At 39.3% G+C, this 27,501-nt stretch overlaps 3 protein-coding genes across 5 annotated transcripts; 1 reads left to right on the top strand and 2 right to left on the bottom strand.

Moving 5' to 3' along the window:
• Window positions 1-1,653: 1,653 nt before the first annotated feature.
• Window positions 1,654-8,534, bottom strand: erlin1 (ER lipid raft associated 1). Its single transcript, XM_034609637.1, has 12 exons — window positions 8,352-8,534; window positions 6,956-7,084; window positions 6,625-6,706; window positions 5,963-6,009; window positions 5,818-5,879; window positions 5,594-5,719; window positions 5,372-5,445; window positions 5,033-5,091; window positions 4,797-4,888; window positions 4,539-4,628; window positions 4,336-4,415; window positions 1,654-3,599 (listed from the first exon to the last, which is right to left on the bottom strand). Exons 2-12 carry the CDS (start codon window positions 7,066-7,068, stop codon window positions 3,429-3,431), a joined length of 996 nt encoding a protein of 331 aa, XP_034465528.1. The 5' UTR covers window positions 7,069-7,084; window positions 8,352-8,534; the 3' UTR covers window positions 1,654-3,428.
• A 2,035-nt stretch (window positions 8,535-10,569) lies between these two features.
• On the bottom strand, window positions 10,570-18,182 carry LOC117775975 (inhibitor of nuclear factor kappa-B kinase subunit alpha-like). Of its 3 annotated transcripts, none has more exons than XM_034609613.1 (22): window positions 17,908-18,182; window positions 16,861-16,983; window positions 16,666-16,760; window positions 16,303-16,420; window positions 16,145-16,214; window positions 15,973-16,061; window positions 15,754-15,843; window positions 15,535-15,659; window positions 15,209-15,316; window positions 14,981-15,116; window positions 14,666-14,866; window positions 14,339-14,441; window positions 13,564-13,687; window positions 13,329-13,480; window positions 13,170-13,231; window positions 12,973-13,082; window positions 12,839-12,888; window positions 12,597-12,705; window positions 12,328-12,475; window positions 12,183-12,232; window positions 11,785-11,884; window positions 10,570-11,444 (listed from the first exon to the last, which is right to left on the bottom strand). In XM_034609613.1, exons 2-22 carry the CDS (start codon window positions 16,963-16,965, stop codon window positions 11,385-11,387), a joined length of 2,205 nt encoding a protein of 734 aa, XP_034465504.1. In that variant the 5' UTR covers window positions 16,966-16,983; window positions 17,908-18,182; the 3' UTR covers window positions 10,570-11,384. The 3 variants fall into 3 exon arrangements, with proteins under 3 accessions (XP_034465504.1, XP_034465502.1, XP_034465503.1); XM_034609611.1 differs by having other exon boundaries at window positions 16,861-17,010; window positions 17,908-18,181; XM_034609612.1 differs by having other exon boundaries at window positions 16,861-17,010; window positions 17,891-18,181.
• A 3,274-nt stretch (window positions 18,183-21,456) lies between these two features.
• plaua (plasminogen activator, urokinase a) lies at window positions 21,457-25,699 on the top strand. The gene is made up of 11 exons (XM_034609631.1): window positions 21,457-21,573; window positions 22,114-22,218; window positions 22,316-22,361; window positions 22,452-22,593; window positions 23,195-23,277; window positions 23,363-23,404; window positions 23,504-23,684; window positions 23,803-23,948; window positions 24,045-24,185; window positions 24,271-24,419; window positions 25,165-25,699. The coding sequence occupies exons 2-11, from the start codon at window positions 22,168-22,170 to the stop codon at window positions 25,357-25,359; spliced, it is 1,176 nt and encodes a 391-aa protein (XP_034465522.1). The 5' UTR covers window positions 21,457-21,573; window positions 22,114-22,167; the 3' UTR covers window positions 25,360-25,699.
• The last annotated feature ends 1,802 nt before the right edge of the window (window positions 25,700-27,501 follow it).

A 27,501-nucleotide genomic window follows, 5' to 3' on the forward strand; every position in this document is an offset into this window, starting at 1 on the left:
CTCTGGGACTGGATTTGCTGTAGTGCACTCAAGAGATGAGCGACCACACCCTTGAATCTCTGGTGAGGCACAAATCCGGACAAGAGTCAGGATCTGGTGATTCAGGGACAAAAAGGAAGGAAAGAGAAACGCTGGCTCAACCAGACCTGACCTTGACCTGACTTCCTGAGGCGGGAGGGTGGGGGTTTAAACTCGCTGATTTTGTAACCCAGACACGAAATCAGACCTCCCGGTTAAATAAGCACCACTAGACATCCACAAAAACTCTCCAGTTATATAAACAATATGAGGACATACTCAAAAACCTGCTTTATGATCACAATTTTTCTCACAAATACTGAAATGTAGGAAAAGTTGGATCCGGGGTCTGACTCAAACTAAACAGCCTCCCTCAGAGAGCAAAGACTAATGGTTTGTGCTGTGAAGTAGAGACCTCCACAAAGACTGAGAGTTTACAAAAGGAAGCTATCCCTCATCTGGTCATTCAGGAAGCAGTGGTCACATGCTTGCTCACACTTCCTGGAAAGCCTCTAGTGAACAGCTGACTGGCCTCGCTGAGGGCCGGACTTGAGGGTTTAGAGTCAGGGATGGGGGTGCGATTGTACAAACTTAAGACAAACGCATACGTACGAAATGTTTACAACTCGTGAAGTGGGTTAGGTACCGTGTGACAGACTGTGTATATGTTTAATTCAGCGTTCACTGAGTCATCGTCATGCTTCCAGAACCACAGCCAGTGAAATAAATAACCAGCCAACACATGACCATGGTATGGTTTCTCGTAAAAAAAAGTTGAGAGAATTACAAACAAAAAAAAAAAGGTAATTCAGTATGGGTTTATATGAGATTCTGAGTTTGTAAAGTGATGATCAGAAATCATTTGAAATCACCAATAAACCTGTGAAAGCCATCAACTTAAGAATTGTTTGTACATGTGTCACTTTTACAAACTCTTCCCCTCAAGCCATTTTTTCGTGACCTTACATTTGTCTAAATGTTGTTTTTCATGCTATTTACCCATCTTTTGAGCTGTAACTTTTCATTTAGCTTTTCTCCCTTTGTCTTTCAATCACCACAAAAATCTGCTCTAGAGCAGCTGAATCAGAGCATTCAATATTGACATGGTGTTAGATCTCCTCCTGTCTGCTTCCATGAGTACTACACCAGGTTTACACAGAGAGACACAGGGGGAGAAGAGAGATACCAAAATAGGTTTTATTGTAGAACATTGTCAAAACTTGAAAACATTTTGTCATAGAAACCTTTTTAAAACAAAGAGACAATGTTTAAATTTCACAGATTGTACAAAATATTGACAAAAAAAAAAAAAAAGGAAAATCATATTTTAAGAGAAATTCATACCCTTCCGTTATTTGAACCCGCCACCGAAGCAAATGCAGTGTGCAGCCTTTAACTTCCAAACCGGACCTAAACGTCGCAAAACATCCTCCGAACACTAATAGTGTCTACAGCTGGTTGAGTCTTAGGGTTAGGGTGGAGCCTCTTGGTTAATAATCATCACTGACTCCTCCAGTCTGGGGTAAACCATTGTTATTTAAGGCTTGAATTCTGAATAGTGTAAGTATTTCCATGTTTCTGATCCACAGAGCTGAAGAACATCCAAAAACTGATAAATACAATAAAAACTAGCACCAATTTGCATCTGGTTTAAGTCCAAGCAATATCAACATTCACCGTAATACAACAACGCTTGTGTTTGTGTCTCACTGAGTGTAATACTATTAGAATTAGGAGTTGCATGTTGCTTGTGTCACAATTAAAATAATTTTAATTCATTATTAAGCAAAGATTGGAAAATTTTGTTATACATCAAATCTTGAGTTACACGAAAATGTAAACAGTGGCAGGGGGCTTTTTTTTGTGTTATTTCAATGTCACACACACCTTCTGAAAACAGATGGTGTAGCAAAACGGTGACATGCAATAAAACTGTCACGTTAAATAATTGCAGGAGACAGATTTTAAATTTAGTTTAAGGGTTTTTATGACAAAAAAAAAAAATCATAGCATTACACTACATTTAAGCTCTTTTTCTTTTTGTGTTTTACAAAACTGTCTTTTTGCAGGGTTTAAGCTTCAAGCAGCCGTTTTATTCAAATAAAAGTCCAGTTTCCTGAGAATGTGCATTGAGCCACCTCACATTAATCTGTAAATAACCTGTAAGAACTGAGTTAGCAGACAAACGCAGGCACTACCAATCATGTAAATAAAGCCCCACAAATTTCCCACATGCATGCCCCCCCCCCAATAGTCAAAACCAGACGGAGGAAAGAAAGATTTACAGACTTCTTGACAAGGAAGACAAATCACGACTTCTTCCAGTGTTAACGTCTCTTTAGAATTCAACTCCTCCATTCATGCGCGCCCATATTAATTAGCTTTGAACCATCGGTCATCTTGAAATAATTTTTATCAAAGAAAATCTGATTTCAGCAGCTTAAGAGCCTTTTTTTCTCAGTTGGCTTCACAGTAAATGCCTTAGCACAGCTTCTCTGTAGCGGCTGCGCTCTCAACTATAAACTCATACAAGGCAACCAATCTGACATCACTGTTTACGAACACATGCTTACCGCCCTGCCACTTTAAAGACTTGAGTATCAATAGAACAACATCTACTTTCTACTTAATGCAGGCTCAAGTGAAGAATTAACAAAGTCAGGCCACTTGGTTATAGAACAACATCATAAAACTAATTCTGTGCGATATACACAAATTTAGTTGAGCTTCATGTAGTGAACGCTGCTGTATCCACCACTTTATTAATGCTTGTACTCCTGTATTAACCCTTCACCACCATATTCAAGTCATCCACATGGGGTGTGATTAAAACAGCCCTCACACTGACCCATGTTGAGAGACTAGTGATTTAGTGCAAGAGATGATCGAATCCCCTGTCAGATTCCAGTTAAGCTAAATTAGAAATTAATTTGAATAAAATAAATCATGTTCATTAGCATCACAAATCACTCTTCTTGCATACAAACAAATAAACAAACAAAATGAATGCAGATCCAAAAGCAAAGTTCAGCACTGCACTGATTGCAAGCATATGTAAATTAGGGCGACTTGCCATCGCCTTCCCAGTCATAAGCATTAATTATGCTTTCAATTTTTAACTATGGCATCGTTCTCATTCCTAAAACGCATCTTTTCTAAAAGAGCGGGAGCTGAAGAAAATACTTTCCCTTTTTAACTTGCCTTTTCTGCCTCTGCCTTCTGCTCGTCTGTCACCTCATATTTCCCCCCCACTTTCTTTGCCATTTGGACTTAAGACTGAAGTGTGTAGTTCACCAAACTAGATGCAAAGCTATCCCACCCGTCAACTTCAGTTCAGTGCTCTCCATCCCACAGACAAGACAAAGTCCTCATCAGGTTCTCCTGTCCTGTGCAGAAGCAGGGCTGTGGAGTCACTGCCCTTCTGCTCTCTTGTCTGCTTCAGCATTGAAGTGCCCGGACTTAGGTGAACTGTTGGCTCCTTCTACAAACATGTTCGGGATGTCCTGGCCAAAGTAGATCTTACTGTTAGCTGCTATGGCTTGGAACTTCATCAGCTCCAGGTACTCCGGGGTTAACTTCATCTGTAAAGATTTGAGAGAAACAAAAGAGCATGTGAGGATCAGGGCTGTTGGAGCAAATTTTAGGAGGCAAAAAAACAATTCAAATATCTTAAAAATTATTATCATCTGAATGCTGCAATTACAATTTAAATGTGTATTTTCATTCATTTTATAAATGTGTTGGCTCAGCAGCCAAGACTCGGTCAATCTGCATGTGAAAACATAACACCCTGGCCGTGTTGGGTGCATGGGCAGCGCGTCGCGGCTACATCGCTGATCTGATGTGGCTTGCACAAGTGTTGTCCACGCAGAGAGCATGCTTACTGTGGCACTGCTGCTGCCAACCCTGTCTTTCTAGATTGAGTTTAACAGGGTGGTTTTGTTTACCGTTGTTTCGAGATAGAGATAAAGACACACACGAGAGAGAGAGAGAGAAAGAAAGCGCTCACTCCAACTCTTGTGAAAGGTGTTCTGCTGCTGTTATGATGTAAAAATGATTCTCAACTGATCATTTCCAGACTATTTTCTGTGAACCGCTTGCAGAGAAAATAGACAAGATCCCGAAGCTCTAGAGGCGCTGTATACACGGTACATAGTAAAAGCTAAATTTCATTAAAAGTTTCATAAACTACTTCAAATATTAACAATTCTAAGGAATGACATTTGAATGGGATTTGGGAGAAACATTGACAACCCTACTGCAGATTAAATGTTATTTTATTTGTGTGTGTGAAAATGTCAACACCATTGTTTTTACCATGTTTGCTTCAGCGAACTTGGCAGCAGTGTAATACTCGGCGTCAGCTTTGCCCTTCTCCCTGGCCAGGAAGGCAGCATCTGAGACAGAGAGAGTGTGTTGAATGAGACAGACACATGACAAACCAGCTCACCAGAGGACAGCGCATAAACAAATACACAAAAACCATGTCACAGAAGGAAACTGATATCACTCAGGCTGACCCTCTATTTCAGAGATCCTCTTCTCCGTCTCTTTCTCCATTATTTTCTGCTGGAAGTGGATCTCTGCTACTAGAGCCACTTTCTGAGCCTCTGTGGAAGAGAGAAACCAGTGAGCTTTCACAGCTTTTCACAGAAGGTAGAGTTCAATAGTGAGGTTATACAGACGAGTGCCTGAAAAAAGGAAACTCATAAAATTGAAACCATGGGTCATGCAAATGAAAAATATCAAGCTGAATTAGAGCAAGACACCATATTTACCAATAATTGCCTTCTTCCTTTCAGTCTCTGCTTCCTTTTCCACCACCTTCTGAGTCTGAGCTGTTACCATCAGACGAGTCTTTTCTGCTTCCCTGCACACACACCAAAAATATACAAATAAATTCTTGCATATATTTTCCTTTCTGTGTGGTCTCAATTGAACTAAGTGGGTGGGTAACAGGGAATTTGAAACGTGCACCAAGACCGTGCCAGTGAGCAAAGACTAACACACTCACATGAGTTCAAAGTTCCTCCTGATCGACTCAGGGATCTTTGGCTTGGTAACCCGGACTGCCTTCATCAGGGTGTTGAAACAGTGCAGAGGAGAAGAGAGAGAAACAAGATTGGCCTTTGCTCACAATCTAAAAGCCACATTATTGACGACTGCTTCTCAGGCTTGGTAAGAGTTTTGTTTAGTCGGAATGCAGTATCCTTATAGTCAACGTTGACCACAGCATGCAGTAGTATGATTGAAAAGTAGACCTTAGATTCGGTAAGGTCCACACTGAAGCTACAACAGTTTACAGTATTTGAATCCTGTTTGATACATTGAGTAAAATATAGTGTTTAAATACCTGTATTGTGAGTCCAGGTGCCATCGCATTGAGATCTTTCTGCAAAGCAGTCTTCAGATTTTCATCTATAATGTCTGCAAGACAAAACAACAGCAGCTGCTGTTTGAATACACAACATCCTGTGCATCACATTTCAGGAATTTCAGTAATAAGCATGCAGCACAACTTGTTTTCTTTATAATGTATTTCAATGAAACAATGCTTTGTCGATAGTTCACTCACCAAACAGCTCTATGTAGACCTCCTGTAGTGTGTGCACGCTGCAGAACTGGTTGAGTTCATGGTGAATCTTGTTGAAAATTAGAGTTTTGTCATAATCGGCCGTGTAGTTCCTCACAGTGTCCACCACTGCACAAACATGAACACAAGTAACACTTAGCAGTTAGCGAGAGCTAATGAATCAACCAGATGAGGAACTTTTGCAATGAGGGAAGAACATTATGTACCTGCTGCAGGGATCAGCATGTTAACTACTTCTATTCTGTCGAAATAGATCATCACACCACCACTGTGAAGAAAGAAAAGTATCTGTTAGTTACATCGTCCACCTGAAAAGACTGGTCTTTATTTTGTTGTTAAGCTCAGTCTTACCTGGTTCCACAAGGCACATTCTTGATCTCATCAGTTTGCAGAGTAGTCTGAAAGAAAGAATTTGCAATTATTCTCCGACTACAAATATCCACACATGAACAAGTATCTGCTATGTGTTCGTATAAGTATGTGCGTCAAGATAAAGATGAAAATGTTTCAGTTGGGGAGTCTGTGATACAAACATCAGGAACTTCATATTTACAGAATACAGAAGGTTCTCTATTGATTTTGGACATAGTAGTTTGACCAAATAATCTGCCGTTTACTTAATTCCTTAAATTACCCGATCTCCATGACAACTGAGCCCTGACCTTGACATAGAGTTGAAAGTTCAGGAAATGTTAGATGGACGGGCCTTTTAGATTATTATATTAAACTTTACTGTTTATGTTCAATATATACACACAAAAAGGTCTTGTCTATAACAAAATGCATCCTCCACATTTATGGAATATTGCTTTTGGTATGGGCAAAAACACGGTGTGCAATAAGACCACCGCAGCAGCGGCATCGCAGCCACGGTTGTGTGCCAAATGTGTGCATGTGGTAGCTGACTTATTTATAGAAAATCCCCTTCTGATTTCCATGTCCCGCTCAGTATGGTTGACTCCAAGATTAGCTCTGCTCACAGATCAAGTTTTATTCCTGAAAGGTGAGTTTACCTGCACTGATCTGTAGGTGGTAATGAAAGGCAGCATGATGTGATATCCAGGACCGTTGGGGGAAGTCAACAACGCCCCACCCCTGAAACAAATAGAAACAAATTATTTGGTCTGACTTCTCAACACTGAATTGTCTGATGCTTTATTTAAAGAAGGTGGATAAAGGAAATGGACAGGATGGTGTAACAGTAATTTAACAGGGTGTGGTTATGTTTCTAAATAATAACACGTTACTACAATACAGGAAGTTCCGAATACAAATAACAATCTGCCATTCACATTCACATATGGGTTGTTTCTGTCTCTATCACAGGTTTCAGTGTTGCGATACCTGTAGTACACAGCGAGGTGTCCTTCCTCTATCTTGTGAATGGAGGAGTGCAGCAGGATGGCCATCAATCCTGTTATTGCTGCAAACACGGCCCCTACATGTGGCATTGTCATCCTCACTAGCGCTCACCTGTAAGCAGAGAAAGAAGCATAAACATCCTGTATTTACACAACATAATGTTATCAGGGCAGAGAACACACAGCCAGCTAACAGCTTATTGCATGCACATAGCTTTAACTAATTCAGGCTATTGCAAGAGCCGTGTGATTAAAACTTGTGTGAGGTAGGATTAACACTCAGCATTGAAACCATATAGAACCATGCTGAGTACAAGTCGTAATAGAAACTTTAGAGAAAGCTTGTTTTTAAAAGTGTTTTAAAAGCATGTACACTGAACACTGTTTGACTAACTTTTTAAAGGAATGTACGTGCCGGCACATATCTTAACCAAAACGTGCGTCAAAGAGGTAGACATGACTTGTTTTGCTTCACACACCAATTATATAAGTAAGGGAGGTCTGTAAAAACCCAGTTTAATCTTTTACAGAATATCAGTAGACTTATTAAGAGAAATGATCAAGATAAAAATGTTCATATGAATTGATCATTATTACAACAAATGTCAGATTATTAGTTGTTTAATTGATTATAAGTTTAAAGACAGATTTTTTGCTCCTGAGTGAAGGTTGTGTTTTTAAACTACATTTTAAAAGGACAGACACAATGATAAACAACAAAACATTTTACAACTCTAAAGTAGATCAGTTAAGTGTCACTGTGTTTACACAATACTTGAGTTATTATATTATATTGCAATCATTATTCATCATTGCTTAGCCCTAATACATTATATATGAGAAAATAAAGTTATTAAACTGAGGTGTACAGGTGTACTCAGGTCAAAAGCATAAAATGAACGCATCTTTCACATTAGTAAGCCAAAACATTAAAAGTGCGTCAGTAGCGAGTTCGTCATTTAACCATGACGCAACTGTGTTGACATAGTTAATAACAAGTGTGAAGAGCAGAGTCACTCATTTTTAATCAGCTCCCATTAGAAAAGGCACTTCCCACTCAGCCTGACCATTAAACAGCTAACGCTAACAGTGCTAGCTCACAGGTTGACTTGCGAGGAGACAACCAGCGATTCATTCCCTCATTTAGCAACACAAACAGCATGTTTAGCACCACGGCCACAACGTGACATCGTCAACAAAGCCTCGTTATGACTGCATTTAAAAATAAAGCCTCGCACACCGCTCGCTCTTAGGGTGACGCTAACCTAGCTAGCCTGTCAGCTAGCGCCCTAGATCGGGTGGGTCCGTTTCTCTTAGCGTCATGCTACGGTTAGCTCGCTAACTCGCCTGCTGGCGTACGTGCAGGCGGATTGACTCACCTCACGCTGCGCTGGAAAACAATAATCGATGTGTGATCTATGGAATAAAGAGTCCGGTTTCGGATCAACGGAACGGAATGACCACAGTGATCGAACAGCCTCCCTCTCCGGTCCTATCATTCACCTCCCCCGCCTCCAACAGGTCCCACTCTCGTTTTACTATTACATGATGCTGCCTTCAAGGCCGCTGGGAAATATTACCACTATTATTCATTCCAAACATTTAGCTTTGGAAAAAAATCCAAGTCATTAATTTACTTGATTTAATTCCGGCATCACATGCATCCGCCCTCTGTTGTTTGAATGTGTATAAAGAGAGTGCAGTGGTATTATATAAACTGTATATATATGTAGTATATGTAGAGTGTAATGTCATGTAAATATCAAACGTGGTTAAGATAAGATGATAATATACAAGTGGAAATAAAAGTATTAAGTGTGTTGTAAATGAAATAAAAATATAAAGTGTATACAGAGTAATGTAGAAGCAGTGCCTGATAGAAATAACGATAGAGATAAGATAAGAGAAATATATGAGAGTGGCAGTAAGTAGTAATATTAAGAGTAAATAAAAAAATAAAAAACTGTGGATTAAATAGTGAAACTAATACTAATGAAAAGTGGTGGTAAGTAATAATGAGAATAGTAAAATTAAAAAAATATATATATGAACCTGTGGATTCACTGTATTCAACTAATACTAATACGCAAGCATGTTTATAATAACATTAAGTAATTTAACTCGTGAATTAACAATTGAAACCAATACATTAAAATGATCTATATATAAATCTAACGTATTTTTAAAAGTTATTCAAAAGGAAGGCAGACTGCCACGTGCAGCGCCTCACTTGGATGTGTCTGAAGCTTGGAGCTTGACTTCCCTACGTTTCTCCTACAAATGGGCCTTGAGCTTGTTTGGAGGTTCTAGCAGGGGAGCGCAGCTACTGGTATACCGATGGATGGTCGTCCGCCGGGGGGACCTCGTCCTCTTCCACCGAGCGCGGAGCTTCGGGAGGGACACACGTGGAGCGGTGAGGGAGGAAGGGGACACCCGCCTAGCCAGCCAGATCAGCCGAATCAACCCTAGCGATCAATGGGGTGACAGATGTCGCAGCCAGATCGCCCTCACATCCATAAGACTCAATGGCGGGCAGGTTGGTTATATACTACTGAAAGAAAGAAGCGCGCACTGTAATGGTGTCGTTTTGGGATCGTTCCACAGCGCACATGGGTCGACTCGTTTGTTTCAGTAGTGTAAGAGACGCCGAGAGAAGCGACTCGTTATTCTGTTTAAAGATGTTATTTTGAGGTTTGTCTTCTTGTTTCGCTCCAGTATGTTAATGAGACATGTTTCTATTTGTCAGACACGACCAATCACAGCCTTCAGACGTTTCCTGTACCGCCCTTTCCTCTTTCGAAAGGAAACGCAGTGACTGCTTTTACTACATTTCACAGTTTATACGATGATCCCTGCTATTTCCATCCACATCTTTGCACCATTCAGGGGAAAAAATTATAAAAGAGATTGACTTATACACACGATGAAAAGTCAAATATTCTGTTTCTCTTTCCTTGAATGTTTAGTTAAGATCCTGCTCTCAGCTTCCTGCAGCAGCACACACTCTTTTCTTTTACTGTGAATGGGTATAATTGTAATATGTGAATAAAAGGCGAATATTTGTACATATATAACATAAATATTTCTTAGATAGAAATTTGTCATGACACATTAAGTTGATAGCTTATCAAACTGCCAAGACAGAGCTGAACATGTTATATGTGACTGTTGTTATCTATTTATTCTATTAGGGCTGGGCAATATATGGCTAAAAATGATCTCAAGAAAAAGGTTTTCATACCAGTTAATATCAATACGTTATTTATTTTAAGTTTAAAGACTTGTTTCTGCTCCTGAGTGAAGGTTGTCGTTTGAGATGTTTCTTCATAGGCAGAGAATGACAAACACTCTTGTTATACTGCCAAACCCTACAATGTATTTTATTTAAGTGTACGAATACTTTTATTGCAACTACTGCTAAAAAACATAGTTTGTGTGAGGCTATATGACATATAGAATGAGATACAAATATGTGAAATTAGAACCAACAATATTTACCTCTAAAATGTTACTGAGAAAAAATACTAACCTTATATAAAGGGTCATGAAGGAAAGTATGGCAGGTTACAGTAAAATACACACAGAAGGCTATTTAATAAAAATAATGTTCACTTTTATTTTCAGGCCGATTCACTCACAGGGACACAAGCATCTCAGCTCCTTGTTTTTGACTCCTTACTAATGGTTTGTTCAGATAGTTGTTTAATTCTGGAAAAGACATCTCATCACAGTTACAAACAAATCGAACACATATGAGAGGATACTGTCGAATGAAGATAACTCAAATCACCATGTATTTAAATCTTCCTCCTTCTTTCTGAGACAATGTTTTTGGGCTTCTTGTTTTGTGTAATTTATGCATGTTTGTCTGTGCTACTCTGTTTGGATTTCAGCAGCTCCCAGGAGAATGTTGATCCCAGGGTCTTATAAACAAACAGTTTCCTGTATGTGTGCAGACAGTTGTCTGCTCCACTTTGTGAGATAGTTTCACAATCTAATCCAATCTTCAACATTTTAACACATAAAGAGAAAAGACAAACTGATTATGAAAACAACTAACAATTTAAACAGTTTGAACAAAGACAAAACATGATACATGTGTCATACATTTTAAAAATGTACTCACATTCCATCATGCATAGTTTGTTAGCAGCAACGTTTTACTCTAACTTTTATTAGCAGTACAATAAATACATTTTGGTGACAGCTTGATATTGTTTTTAATTTAATAATATAAGTTCAAGTTAATACATTGTTAGCTTAACACGTCATGCTGCTTCACACAGTATTTTCTCACAGCATCACATGTATGTAAATGACACAGTATGGAATCACAGAGCTTTCAAATGGTGTAACTCTGATAAGGCACTTGTTTGTAGTATAACATATCTTTATATGTCTTTGGTCAGTTTCTACAGCTTCTGAGGTTGTGTTTCCACTGCTCCGTACTGAGTCCAGCTCCAGTCCTGATCCTGCAGAGAGAATAAACAGATGAAGCCATTTTACCACAGATCATTAACACTGTACTAGTGATTCATTAAATGCTCTATCTAAAAAATCTCCATCTTAAAATTGAAATTAAAATCATACAAGTGATCTAGTAAAGGATGATATAGTAGAGACCAACTGAAAATATACAAATATACATTTTTAAGAAGAAAAACAATACATAGTAAACTACACACACACACACAACTATATATGTGGTGGTGACTAATAGTTTTTGTAATGATCTGTTTTTTAACAGATGTTTTCTATTCAGTCCAAGAACAATAGTGAATTGTTGAGTTCCTCTACACGTGAACATCGTACCATGACACTGGGCTCCATCTCCTGGGTGGCGTCTTGCAGCAGAGAAGTCAGCTGACCCAGATAACGCTGATTCTCATCCAGTAATTGATGAACACTTTCACTGAAACAGACAAGAGACTCTGAATAGATGAAATGTTTCTTCACGTTTTCATGAACCCAGGAGAACAAGAGGCCTTTTTTCTGACAAGGCAGGAGGATGACAGTGAGTGGGGGGGACCTCTTGTGGGGGATTTGTTGCTTGCACATAAGCCCGCAGCTGGTTTTAAGAGATCAGACAACTTGTGTGGATTTAAACTCATCTTCTAAACAACAATCAGAGAAAACAGTCACACAATGTTTTAGCATTCAAATACAACTGTGTCATACTGAACTGAATTGTGATCTCATTGTAATCTTACCTTTCAGTGGGTCGCTGCGTAATCGATTGTGATGGAGAATTACTCTGGGCCTAAATACACAACCACACACTGTATTAGCTCTGTTGTTATTTGACTTAACAGTTTAATAAACATGGATAAACATTGCCATTTGTTAAAAACTCACACAGGCGATCTTGAGTAGATACCAGAACTCTCTCTGCCGCTTCATTTGCATCTGCATCACGGCTGCCTCTGCAGTTTTTATGTTCTCCACTGCCCGCTCCAACTTAGGGAACAAGTCAATGATGCGCTGCTTACACACCAGGATTGTGCTATAGAAAACAACAGATGGGGAAAACCAAAAAAACGTCACACAGGGAACTGTAAAAGTTGTGCTGAACTTTGCAATGTTGTGCATGAGCGTGTGTGTGTTTGAAGTCGTGTATAAATTACCTGAGGTGAGTGTACAAGTCTTTCAGCACTCGGTCCTGGTTCTGAACTGTTTGGAGGATGGTCTTCACCATGTCCGAGCTGTCACTGTAGCCATGTGGAGGGTCAGGACCTGGACAAACACATCCTCCTATGACCTTCCACGTACCAACATTTGTTTAAATCATGTAAACGCAAACCACATAGCAGCCTGCTATTTTCAAAACCCAGTGTCTCGTATTTTATGGGTCATGATTTGTACTAACTTTTGCATTTAGCTTTCAGTTGCTTGTAGAGTTCAATGGCCTTTTCCTCTCTGGAAAAAAAGAGTCAGTAAACTTGTGCACGTCAGGTTTTTTCAAGGAAATTATCATAGCTTCAATGTGACCCAGATACTGACAGCTGTTCCATCACGTCCCCTTGTCTCCTGGCAAAAGGACTCCTCTGCAACTCCACAATCTCAGAGTGTAGAGACACTATCTCTTCATCCAGATATCCTACATCTGCAACCTACGGCAGAAAACCCCACTCAGCATATGCTACTTTTTCAAAAACTGCAAGCGAGTCTCTGTAGAGTGAAATGAACAACTGCCCTACCTTTGTGAACCTTTCGGCCTTCTCTTCGTTTTCCTGCCACGTCTTCAACATTTTTTCTGAAGCTTCAAATGAAAAACAGCAGCAGACAGTTTAATTGAAGCTTCGGTGATGACTTTAAATAACCGTACGTGTCACAGCAGCAGGTCATTATGAACTCACAGATGCCTGTGGTCCTCTGCTTGGTGTATTGCTCGAGGTCGTGCTGGATGCTGGTCTTAAAGAAAGCTAGTTTGGCTCGGAGCTGCTGTGACTGGGAGAACAGCAGGTTCTTGTACCGAGTTAGGTTGGTGTTGTAGCGCAGCAGACTCAGCCTGTACACACACAAACACAACATATGTGTTTCAAAACTCTGATGTTTGTAAGTGTTCAGCCTATGTATTTGAGTGTCACTCACATGGCAGCCTTCTGTCCCTGGTACAGGCGGATGTAGTCCTCTTTCAGCCCGCAGATGTAGCTGACTGCTTCTCCCCACACTTTCCTCAGTGCAGACAGAGGGAGCTGAGTCTTCGTCTCCCTCACTGAGACGACACATAGTTCACCAAAAAAACACACACATCAGACTCTAAGAATTTGCTGTAACTTAAAACAACAAACATCAATCAATCAATCAATCAAATTTTATTTGTATAGCCCATATTCACAAATCACAATTTGTCTCATAGGGCTTTAACATGGTGTGACACCTCAATGTTTTGTTTTCGGGCACCGTCACCCCTACCTTGTTTGGTCGGGACCTTTGGACCTTTCCGTTTAGTATAAACCAAAATAAGAGGTGTGAGCCACGAACCATGGTCTGGACCAACGGACCAAAATTTAGTACGACCAAAAGAAGTCTCAGTTCCGATCAAACTGAACCATGGTTTGAAGAAGAAGAGGCGGCTCACAGTAATGTTCACAGTAATGTTCACAGCCAACATCAAGGACGTTCAGTTTGCTGGTAGTAAATTCATAATGATATTACGGTGGCAATGACATTAATGAATTGAACCGGTTCATTCATTTACTCCTTTCATATGGAAAGACTACTTTTTTTCACGCACTTTAATAAAAAAAAACACCATTACTTTCTTCAATTTTGCCATATATCCATAACTTTCAAAGCCAAATAAATCCGTACAGACATCAACAGCAGACTGACATCTATGCAGTATTACAGTTATATATCTCACCTATAAAGTTGACACTGTCTGGCAGAGGTCTGGCAGTCAGTGGTCCAGAGTACTTGGTCAGGCTCTTATCGAACAGGAAGACTATGGAGCAGTCCCAGCCTCTCTGGAATCACAGCGCAAATTCTCACTGTGCATACTGCAGTGCATGCTGATGGAGGTTCAGCTCATTTTGTAAAAACAAGTGGAAAACCTGTGCTGAGGTTCAGATTTGCTAGATTAAGCTCCAGGACTCGTGTCATCGGTCCATCTTAAACAAATCCACATTTTCATCAATAGACAGAGACTAAATTGAAGCCAGCTGCCAAAATGAACACTGGTGTCTCGTACCAATCCATCTGGCAGACAGTGTGCGGGCGGTCTGCGGGGGTCGAGGGAGATTCCCGTCTCCATCAGCAGCTCTTGACTCAGTGGGGCAATGTGTGTCTGCGTGTTTGTCTCCAGGCGAAGCTGCAGGGAGTGCAAACCCTCCTCGGCTCCCAAAACCAAGGAGTGCAGCTGGGCTGACGTCATGTCCAACACATGAATCACCTGGAGAAGTAAATATGCTGATGGTTGGCTTACTGCTCTCTGGTCTAGTGGCATGTATGACGCCATAAAAGAACTCAATAAAACCTGATTTTACACGACATTCATATTACTGACCTTCATGTTGAGAATATTCTGAAGAGTGGTGTAGCAGTTTGGTTTGTTTGTGTCAGGATCCACCCCCCCACCACGCGTTGCAGGGTCCCACAGTAACAACATCTGTAGTAGAGACTCAACTGGCTCGAGAATTGGCCTTTTAACACAAAAATGCACCAATACAAAGGTTATATGTAAGTTTGGATGCAAAGATCTGGTAGGTAGAAAGAAAAATATTTTTTTAGCTACCTGCTGAGATTGTTGGGATATGGGAGCTGTGCAGAAAATCGGACTTCTCCATTCATGTCCTCTACTGCCATGATGTCGTTGGGACCTTTGCTCTTCACTTTACTTGTCCTACAGAAGAAGATAAACATGCAACCAGAGAACTGAAAATATGATGAAAACTAGAATGGCACACATGAATATCAATAAACAATACTATAACCTCCTTGGCCTAAGAAACTAGATCCACAAAATGTTCCAAAAACTAAGAATCTATGTTCAATCTCATTACTTTGTCTCCACTTTTAACAGATACATTCATTACTGCATGAATCGTTACAGTGACTCACCACTGTACAGGTTGCATGTGGTGTAAAAAGGGGCGAAAGCCACAAGTGCATTCGAAGATCACGGTCCCAAAGCTCCAGTAGTCGACAGTTACAGTGTAGGGTTTGCTCTCAAACAGCTCTGGAGCCTGGCACACATACACACAGAGCTTCATTGTTGACACATATTGAAAAGACATTAAAATATCACCTGCAGAGTTGCATTAGTGATGCAACACTTACCAGATACTGGAGAGTTCCAACAAAGGATGTACAGAGACTGCCCTGATCTAGATCTTTTGCATAACCCAGGTCTATGATTTTATGGACAAGCTGGAGGAAAACATAGTTTCAGAATGAGAGTAAGACACAGAAATGTGTATCCATTAACTGTACTGTAATGGTATACGACACAGGAGATTACACAGGCTGTATACATACAAAAAAAGGAAATTAGTTCACCTTTCCACCAACCTCCTGAAGAACTATGTTCTCTGGCTTTAGGTCTCTATGAATGATCTTGTTTTCATGGAGATACTGGATACCTGAACCTATGTTTGAAAATAGATTCCATTTACTTGATGCTTTAAAATGTACTTTAAAGAACGAGAGCAAAAGCTGAGGGAAATATTACCAATGTCAGTGAGCAGCGAGAGGACTTCACTCTCCTTTAGCCCACAACAGTTTTCTGGTTTATTCAACACCTAAATTCAGAGGTAGAGAGGTTAATTGTGCAGTGTTTAAAAAGACAAAGACATTATTTAGAGGTGTCATCATTTATCAGTTTGGTACCTTGCGTAGGTCTCCTCTCGAGCAGTACTCCATGGCCAAAAGAGGTAGGTCATTTAAAGCAATGGAGCTAAACTCCTCTGGTACTTCTCTGGCCTGAACAACGTTCACATGGTTCAGTCTGTGAAAGAAGGGGAGCCAAACAAGCAGCTGGAGGAAAATGTACAGTGAAATTATCTATGAACTACTTTGTAAAGACAAGGAGATGATTTCAATCCATTAATCAAATTGAATTTCTATAGCCCATATTCACAAATCACAATTTGTCTCATAGGGCTTTACAAGGTGGGACATCCTCTGTCATTCACCCTCAGCAAGATTAATTCAAATACTACAAAAAAACTATTAACAGGGCAACACACTGACTTCTTCATGATCTGGATCTCTCTGCTCCACCGGTCCTTGTTCTTGGCGTTCAGCTCCAGGCGGCAAAGTTTCACAGCGATCTTCTCTCCCAGCTCCTGCTCCAAACACAGACAGGACATAAAGAAGCAGGTGAAACACAGATCTGGGTCTGGAGTTAATTATCCGCTTGATGCACAGGTGGATGACGGAACCTACAAGGTGCTGGTACAGGTAGACGTGCCCAAAGCCTCCCATCCCGAGCCGCTCCTTCATCTCCCAGGAGCCACAGACCTGGTTCTGCCTGAGCGCCGCCCGCTCCATACTGAGGTGCAAGGTCTGCTGGAGCCACAGGGCAACAGAAGAAGTCTGTAAAGGAACCCAGTAAAAAAAAACAGCCAATGTGTTATAGTCGATGTACAGATAATAAATTGAACCTTTATTATATTGTACTTGATGAAAATTATATTTTGACTACAATTATAATGTTTTATCACCCAAATCATCCAACAAGATATTTCCACAGATTCACCCCATTTATCAAAATACATTAAATCTTTTTGCTTGAGGGGATCCATGGTGCCTCAGCCCTCAGACTGCAAAACGCCACAGCACCCAGTCAAACACTAAAATCTATAATGCAACAAAGACTGCTGCACATGTAGTATATTAATATTAATAATAATAACTTTACTTGTATAGCACTTATCTAAACGAGGTTACAAAGTGCTTCACACAAAAGTCCATGGCAAAATGACAAATAATTCCAAAGAATTTGGACATATTTCACAATGACACATCGTGTATACTTACATTAGAAAAACAGCATTGTATATATAGTATTTCAGCTTATTTTGTATATAATAATCCTATTTTTATTCATTTTCTTATATTTGCCACCTGTGATGCTGTGTCAATTGTAAATTTCCTTTTAGGAAGATCACTGAAGGAACATCTTTGTCTTATCTTATCTTTCTAAACATAGTCCTTCCATTAAGTGTATATTTGACAACTCATGTTTACAAACACATTTGAAATCTGACATGGTGACAGTATTTTAAGCACTTTAAAGATGATTAATCCTAATCCATAATCAGCTAAATCAAGTTTCAATATCTGAAATTCTGCAAACAGGTCATTAGTTGGTACTTTGTGATGCAGTGATCGCTCTTCTTGCTCTTTTGTCAGATGAAAACCAGATTTTGTGTAAAGTGTAGACTGTGTAAACCACAACAAAACATGACTACACAAACACTGTCCTCTCACCTGCCTCCAGACGGGATTAGCCCGAGTTGTCAGAACATTGTTGCCGCAGTTAGCTCCACACGTCTTGTTTACGTTTCGTTTCCTCCTTCTTCCTCTTGACGAGCAGGTGGAAACGAAACCGTCCGTCTCAACGATCCCTCGAACGCGACTTGATGGTGGAAGTTGCTGTTGTTGTTGTGTCGTTGGAGTTTCTTGTTTGAAGCTAAAAGCGGCTGCACAATCTGCGCAGAGTAAAAAATGAAAGTAGGCGACAGGCGCTGTTTCTGCGCATGCGTGCTGGTCCTCACAGCGGCGGACAGAGACACGGAGCCGAGGCCGCAGGACTGCTCCCTCTGCGGGGGGAATTCCCCAGCAGCCACCCACGTCCACATCCACCAGCAAACACCAGTCTGAGGGTGTTTTATAAACCAGACTGTGGAGTAAGCATGTTTATTTCTCACATCATAAAAGCAGCAGCAGCGAAGGAAAATTGAAATGTCCTCATTTTGTCACCAGATGGCGCCATACACACAGGTTCTGTCGTTTCAGTCACACAATGAAAGGAAGAAATATGAAGTGACTGTCAAGTTTTAGTTAATTTACCCCAATGCTGCAAAACACCTAAGTTCGTTTACTCAAGTGCTGTAAATTATTATTTTTATTTTATTTTTATTTCATTATTGTTTTTTCTCTCTTTACCTTACTATATATTTTATATAACATTGCTCTTCCACAACTCAACACTTTTCTCTGCAACATTGACCTTGTGCTAACTTACATATGACAATAACACTTGAAACTTTAACTTTATTTAATTTAATTTTGATTTATTTTATTTTATTCATATAATTTTATATGATTTGTTTTATATTGAGCTCTATCTTAGATTGATTTCTTTATATTTTACTAGCATTGCACACTTTTGCTGAGATGACCTGTCCTCTTGTCCAACACTTTTATATATATATATATTATTTTATTTAGTTTTATTTAAACTTTTTAGTTTAGTTTCGGATTATTGAGAGCGGATGTAATGAGAGGTCAGTGCAAAGCTCATTGCAACTTTCTGTAACTATTTTGCATCTGTTGTTGAATTTGTGAAGCAAGGCAGACATCAGATCCCATTGTAAGAGATTATCCTATTTAAATATTAAATATATTTACTCAATTTGCTTTATGCATATATACTGTATATTTAGGCAAGTATTCGAAAATGTTGATATTTATTTTACTATGTCAATATTATCAGATTGTTGTTGGCAGTAACAAGTTCAAGGTGCACCTGAACAGGCAGCATTTCCAGAATTAATACATATATTTGTATATTCAGATTAATAGATCACAATTTCTACTGTTTAGGGTGAAGTACCAGCCTTAGTAGTTGCTTTAAATAGTTGAGTTCAGTGAATTGTGTTCAGTAAAGTGGAAAGCAGAAACGGGTACTTTATATCACAATTTAATATAGAGAGGTGATGCAAGTGTGAAGAGTCTGAGGTGTTAAAATAATGTCTCAGTGGTTTCCTGCACATTTCCCTGAACAGCATCTCTAGTGAAGTACGGTTTGAAAAAAAAGGAATTAGAGCACTTTTAAAATGACTTGCAGAGTTTGACATGAGGCTTTTTGCAGTAGAAGTTTGAATGAGTCAAAACAATTTAGAATAGGAATTATTTTCCTTGTTTGTGTTTCTTAAGATAAGTATTGTAACCTCACTGCTCAAGATACTGGACAATCTTGAGGTCAATTCTAATTTTAAATTAGATTAGGCCAAAAATAAATAGATATGATTCATATTCTCTGTTTCTGCTGTTGTTTCTTTTTTTCTCCTTCCTCTATTCTCTGCACTGATGTCAGTGTGTTTCCTCTATGCAAACTCCCACACTTTAATAAAAAAGCAAATATATTATTAACAGCCACGGGCACAGACAAACACATTCCACCTGAATGCAGAGTAAAGCCACACATTCTTGTCAATCCAGCTCCTTAAATCCAACTGTAATTGTTGTGTGGTCACATTTGATCACAATGAAGGCTTTTTTAAACTATTACGCCCTCTATTCTTGTGTCAGATTTTTGCTGCATAAAACAGAAAGCAATAAATTAAAGGCTTGTGAAATAGGCCCTCTCTAACTGTGAGCTCCAAGATACAATATCATCATTTCCTCTCACCCTGGAGGAATTTGAAAAGACATCAGGAGCTCAAAGAGGTAAGTTGTGAACCTGTAGAACTTTACATAGACAGAGACTATGGTGTCTCAACTAAACTGCTGACAAACAACTCCAGACAAACAACTCCAGACAAAATTACAAAATCAAACACTCTAGTTAGCACATGCTTCAACCACAAGAATCCTGGGTTTTCCTGGATTCAGTCATTTCTATGTAATACGTACTTCTTCATTTGGTAAAACACCTGCGTGGGACTTAAAGTATAGACTTGTACAATACAAGACATCATTCTTTTCGGCATTATACACGCAGGACATATTTACATCCCTCAAAAACCTCCGGTTCACAAAGCCTTGCTCCATGGTTTCATGTCTGGAAAAGACTTTTTAACTTGCCTGGAAAGGAACTTTTCAGTGGTTTCAGTTAATCAGTGATGCAACAATCTGCACGCAGATGACTCAAGAGGCTGTATTTGTCAGTATTGATGTAATGTTTGGTCTTGTAAAGAAGAGTGATTGCATTATGTAATACAGTATCCATCATTTTAAAATGTATATCTTATTATTATTATTATTATTAGTAGTAGTAGTAGTAACAGTAGCAGTGGTAGTAGTAGAAGAAGTATGAAATCACACAGTAATACATAAAATAAGAGGAAAGATATGCAAAAGAGCATAACCTAATATTATTAATAGTTGCTCATAGATATCAGTTCCTTAAAAATGCCAGATTTCTTCATGAAAATCCATAAATTATTACCTATGATGTAATTCTTGGATGAGCTCTGTGGTCCAGATCCGCATGTCAATTTAATTAGTTATTTCCTGACCTGTACCACATCCTTCACCCAAATTTCATGGGAATCCGTTTGCAGCAAAATGACAGATCTGAATCACGGTTCCAAGCAAACACATAATATATATTTAACATCATGTTCTAATTACACAGCTTCCATGGAGGAAATCAAGGGATCATTCACTCCCACAAACTACAGTTGTATATATGTACAGTACATTAAATTACATACAGTATTGTGACTGTGTTATAGAATAATATCCGCACTTGTATATTTACTATTACAGTTTTCAAGTTATTGATGCAGGTTTTTTAATGATTTTGTGGTCTTTTGTTTATGGTGAATATACCATGTTCACAAATGAAGTTTTATTCAGGTAAAATAATGTTGTAAAATGTCTCAACATTTTCTCTTCCGCACCGACAGCTTCATCACACATCATATATTTTTCTTCTGTATTATTGTGGTCAAAGGGAGGGAGGAAGGGGGCAGCGTGGATGTGTCACAGGATGTGACAAATGCTTTGTTTCAGAGAGGTGGTGATGTTATCTTCCACGTAAACCCCTCCCATGTGTAGCCTGTGTGTTCTTAAATGAGAGGAGGATCAGCAGTGCAACAGCAGGAGAGTGAGTGCTTCCACAAGTCAGGTGCAAGTGAGAGGAGACAGAGAGGACGCTTCAGCTGCAACCCAGAGATTCATCAGGACTGCACATTTGAACAGAAGGTAGAACAAAGCTTCCCAGACTATGAAAGTTTGGTTTACTTTTTAAAAAGAATGATGTATTTATAAATGTTTATTGACAGAAATTGTGCATTAAATAGTACATTTTTAAGCATAAAGCCATTTTATCTTGTTATAATCACGTTAATACTTGATTATATCTAGAAATTCAATGTTTGAACTTGCTAAACTAATGTGAATGTGCTTTGCAGTAATCTACTAGTATAAGTTGATATTGCTCTCACTGCATAGATAAGGATTGTGTTTACAGCACACAGTGCACACAGTGAGCGCGCTCTATCTGCTCCTCTCACATTAAAACACGTTTCCCTCTGCATTAAATGCACATACACAATCAACAGAGATATCACATTGTGTGAACTGAGGACAGGCACATTGGAACCCAGACAACACGACCACACATCTCGTCCACCGTCATACTTGTTTCTGTCCTGTGTGTCCTGTACCCATGATGATAAACTCCATATAAGGAGCGGCTTCAAATCTCATCGTCCAATGTTGTTATGTTTCATTGTCTCACAGACTTTTCTCACACAGAAATATCCCCAGTAAGCAGAAGTGAAACCAGCACTAAATATGAACCTGTTCATCATCCTTGCTGTCCATGCAGCATTCAGTGTTAACATGGTAAGTAACAATATGAGGAAGTAACTTGATAAATATTCCCAAGATTCAGATGGTTTCATTTAAAATGCGTGACTGAGTTTATGTGTGTTCCTCTCAGGCTTTTTCAAGAGGATGGTCTCTAAGACATAAAGAGACGCATGGAGGTAAAACCAACTCTCCGGGCGACACTTAATATTCATTTATTTGCCACCAGATGTGTTCACTGATCTCTCTCTTTGTCTTGTGATCTACAGAGATGTGTCAGTCTGGAGACGGGAGCAGTTACAGGGGACATGTTTCCAAGTCAGCATTTGGCCACAGGTGTCTCAACTGGAGGAGGTTTGAAGATGCTCTGATGGGAGCTGTGGAGGGACTGGGCTCACATAACTACTGCAGGTACAGAATACTTCATAAGTCACCAGGCTGGAGAGGTGTCACATGTTTAATATTACTCCTCTGATGTTGCACTGTTTTCCATATCACAACTACTCACCATTACTTACACTAATATTAATAAAAAAAACTTTTTGAGTGCAGAACACAATAACATACAAATGCCATATGCATACTGTTATTGTGAATTTTTTTATATACACATACATATAGTTACATACCATTTTTACATTTATATCACATTGTATACTATTGTGAATTTTTTCACTTTTATTATTTTATACCTATATACAAAGAAGCATACAAACATCCTTATGTAGCATACTGGTATACTATAGAGTATACCCATATTTTATATTGTATACCATACCTGCCTATAAACTTATAACAGTCTATATATGCATATACATCTATTTCAATATCTCATGGATAATGCTAAATACAATTCTTATCCTCATGCAATCATCCTGTGCCACTTCACTTTACTCAAGTTCGTCCTCCTCAAATAATATTCCATCTGTAGTGTAAGATGTATATTATGTACATGTTCTTTGGATTTTTATTTCACTGAAATGTTTTCTATTTTATTTATCTTAAACACTAGGAATCCTGACAAGGGCTTGATGCCATGGTGCCATGTCCGAAGAGGAGGGAGGACTGTGAAAGAAGTCTGCAACATTCCCAGATGTAAGACGGACACATGAGAAAATCATTGAAATATTGTATGTTAGTTTTTTTTTTCTGATTATATTTATTATCTACCCCTGCACAGGTTCCAAGCCAACAATAAAACCTCCACCAGCTGTTGATTCAGGTAGGTTGAACACATTTCTCATCCTTTTCTCTGTGGCATATTGTGATCGTCAGCCTTCACTGACTCGTCCCCCCCCCCCCCCCCCCCCCCCCCACGCAGAGAGGACATGTGGTGAGAGGTCCGAGCGGAGGATGCACAAAATTGTGGGTGGTTCCTTCACACCCATAGAGTCGCACCCATGGGTGGCTGCTATCTTTCTTAAGCGCCGCACGTTTGTCTGTGGCGGCTCCCTTATTGCACCTTGCTGGGTTCTCACAGCTGCTCACTGCTTCGAAAATGGGTGAGAAAAACACACACACAGAAAATGGAGCACACTATCATTTCCTCCACTGTAATTTCCGTACTACAATGGCAATGTGACTCACATGGGTATGTAATCTGTTTGTGTTATTGTTCAGCGAGGGGACCAAACTCAGAGATCTGTCTGTGTTTCTGGGGAAGTCGGCCACCAATGACACAGATCCTGTCAGGGAGCAGAGCTTCACTGTGGAAAAACTCATCGTCCACCAAAAATATAACAAGTCCAGCTTTGACAATGACATTGGTGAGCACAGATATCATTGAGGGTATGAAAAAGAAAGAGCAGTGTGGGTTCTATGTGTGCAGGGAGCTCAAAGATGTGCTTGTCTTTATCTCCCAGCACTGCTCAAGATCAAAAGCAGAAGTGGAGGATGTGCTGTGAGGTCAGCGTCTGCGCGGACAGTGTGTGTTCCTCCTTCTCACACTCAGCTTCCTGCAGGAGTAAAATGCAGCATCGCAGGATATGGAAAGGAGAACCACAGTAAATGACCTCTCTTCTTCAGACTCATGACTGTTCTCTGTGCTGTTTCAGTGTTTCTTACGTCTCACACTGTGGTCGTCTGCAGGTGCATGGCAGTTCTCAAAGATACTGAAACAGGCCGAGGTGAACCTGCTCTCCCAGACTGACTGTAAAAGTGAATTGTACTATGGAGACCGCATCACCAAGAATATGATCTGCGCTGGGAGCCCTGACTGGAGCACTGACGCCTGCAGCGTGAGTGAAAAACACACTTTAATGAATATGTAAAGAATGTTCAAACCTAGAGACAAAAGATAAGTGCATAGAGAACATAGTGTAAAAGCTCATATGCAGATTTGCAATGTGTTTGAAGCTCAGTGACCTTTGGCAGCATTAAACTATTATATTATTATAGTATAGTATTTCTTCCTCTTCTTCAAAGGTGTTTCCTCCCTCGTGTTATTTCATGTCACCGTATTACCACCATTTATCACTAACTCTATACATTTGTGTACATTGAAGATCAACACACATTTCACTCTTTGCACATATTTTCAGCGTTGAAGTTTTTTCATGTCGACATTCTTTCTTAACTTGAGGTCATTAATAATCATTAAGAAATATTTCATTATTGTAATTTCAAACATCTTATTTCATTGTGTCATTTTAGTTTCAGACCATACTATACTCTGCCTATGTGAAAAATATGAAATACCAAGAAGATCTTGATCAAAAAAGTTAGAGGTATTGCCTGGCCTACAGTCGTTCCTGTCGGCCAGGCCTTTGCAGTAGCTCCCTCTAGTCTCTGGAACAGTTTGCCTCTTCATATTATAACTGCACAGACCCAACAAATGTTTAAATCATTGCTTAAGTCTTATTTCCTTTTTTTGTTTGTTTTACGCCTATTCACCACTTTGGTAAATGGTGGTTGTTTTAAAATGTGCTATATGAATGAACTTTGACTTGATTCGTACTTACCTGTCTTGTCCTCTCCTCACAGGGGGACTCCGGTGGTCCGTTGGTGTGTGAGGCGTCGGGCCGCATGTTTCTGTTCGGGGTGGTAAGCTGGGGTGATAACTGTGCAGTGAAAAACAAACCCGGTGTTTACACGCAGGTCACCAGGTACAACAAGTGGATCGCAGCAAAAACGGGCCTCTACAAATATATGGAGGGAAAAATGTATCCCACAAAATGAAGCTGTGGCAGGAAGTTCCCTGTTGGGTGTTGCAAGTGTCTATGAAGGAAAAAGTGGCTGCAGCTTTGTGGGACTCACAATTAATATTAATGTGCAAAGAAAATGGCTTTGTGAAGTGAATTATGGCTGTAACTGTTCTGAGTGAATGTTTTAAAATGTTATTTTGTTCCATATTTAAAATACTTTTTTAATATAATTTTTTTATTGTATGCAAACTTGTTATAATAAGAGTATTAGAGTTTATTTATGTAATATAATTTTAGAACCTTTTTCTCTTGTAGAGGGCTGGCCCTGTTGATGAGCATTTTTTTTTATAATAAAGGAGAGTTTCTATTACATATGTCCATCATTTGTTTGTAATAGTACTGCATCACATACTAACCCATGTGAAAAACACACACACACACACACAAACACACACTTCCTTTTTGTTCCTGAGTTGATATTTTATAATTTCAAGAGAGCAGCTACAGGTAGAGGACATAGATGTGAGCATGTGACCAAAAGAAAAAAAAACGAACTCACTTTTTCTAGTTTTTACTGCTTATGAGTTAGGATTTTAATTTCTTTAACATACAAAAATGAAAACAAGAACATGTAAGAAAAAGCTCTATCAGACCTGCTGGAATAACATTAACATTACTGTAGAAATTAAGAGAAAACTGTTGAATGTGGTGTTTTAACAGCGTCCTTCGGTTGAATTGTGACTAAGTTCACCACTGTAGGGCAGTGTTGTGTGAAATAAAATAGTTCCAGGCAGCTCATTCTAGTCTCAAGACCATCACTACATTGGCAGAGCAGAATCTTTATAAGTTTCTATAAATAACTAAAGGGACATTATAGGCTTAATGCACATACTAATCTTCATCTTTATCTCCTTTCTCTCGTGCCAGGAATGTAAACTGTACAAAAACTGATTTACATCTCTTTTCTCCGTCATGATTTGTCAAAATATTTCCTCCTCCTTGACTTAAGACAGAGACGGAGAAAGAGTTCAGGTCTCTGTGTTCAGGATTACAAATCAATAAGTCGGTGTTATATGATCTTGACAAATAAAAAAGAAAAGCAGATTGTTGGGACAAAAACAGAGTGAGAAAAGAAAAAGAACAGAAAGAGAGATGAATAAAAGAGGAAACACGATCAAGGATCATAGAATTTAAGCCTGTACATGTTTATTGTGTTCACTAAATTTGAATTAGCATGTTAGCATGTGGACACTTGCGAGTTAGCTCCAAGGACAAACACCTGAGGCCAAAGGGAAAATTATGCAGATATTTAGTTTTAAATTTGTCTATTTGACAACCTGATGATGGCCCTTTAGATGAGACAGAATCACTGCAATTAAATTGAATCCTTAGGGAACATGGAACTTGAATGTGTCAAGCAGATTTAATGGCAATCAATCAATGTTTCACTTAATAGATCCTGAAGGTCATATGGATTTGTCCTCTAGGGAACATGAATGTCAGCACTTTGAACGGTTGCTAAGCTAATTGAGAATGGACGACTGTGATGAAGACTGACATAACCTAAAAGTCCTCGAGGCAGCTATTTAGTCAGAATTGTTGCTTTTTTATTGTCAAAACAGAAACATTTTGTAGGCTAGTGGTATATCAGTAAATAACAAAGAATAGATATCACTTTTACTTTGGGGCTACAAATACCAGCTATGAGCCCACAGATATAAAGCACATATGTAGCGAATAGACTGTATATAACCATGCACGACATGACAGCTGCCCAAAAGTGAAGCCAAAGTGTCTCAGTGTTCCACCTGGTGGCTGGCTGGAGTATAGGTCATACATCAGGCCTCCTCCATGTTAGTGAATGGGACATTGGGACATGGGTCATTTTAGGTAGTTCTTATCTCACCAATGTATGTTCAAGTTATTTGATGCTGTAAATTTGAGGTGAAACGTCATGACTGACAACTGAAACTGACTCTGTGATTGGTCGAGCGCGTGCATTGACAGGACCTCGCTGCTGCCGCTCCATCCCCTCTGGCTCCAAGAGGGCAGCGTTCGTATCCGGTATATTTTGGCTTCATTCCTGGATAGTGTGAGGAAGTGGAGACGCGTCGTCCATCTTTATATAAAGTGATGTATATGATGTAGCAGTTCTACTCTATAATCACTTCTGTGC

This window comes from Hippoglossus hippoglossus, chromosome 15, assembly GCF_009819705.1.
Source record: "Hippoglossus hippoglossus isolate fHipHip1 chromosome 15, fHipHip1.pri, whole genome shotgun sequence".
Taxonomy (NCBI): Eukaryota; Metazoa; Chordata; class Actinopteri; order Pleuronectiformes; family Pleuronectidae; genus Hippoglossus; species Hippoglossus hippoglossus.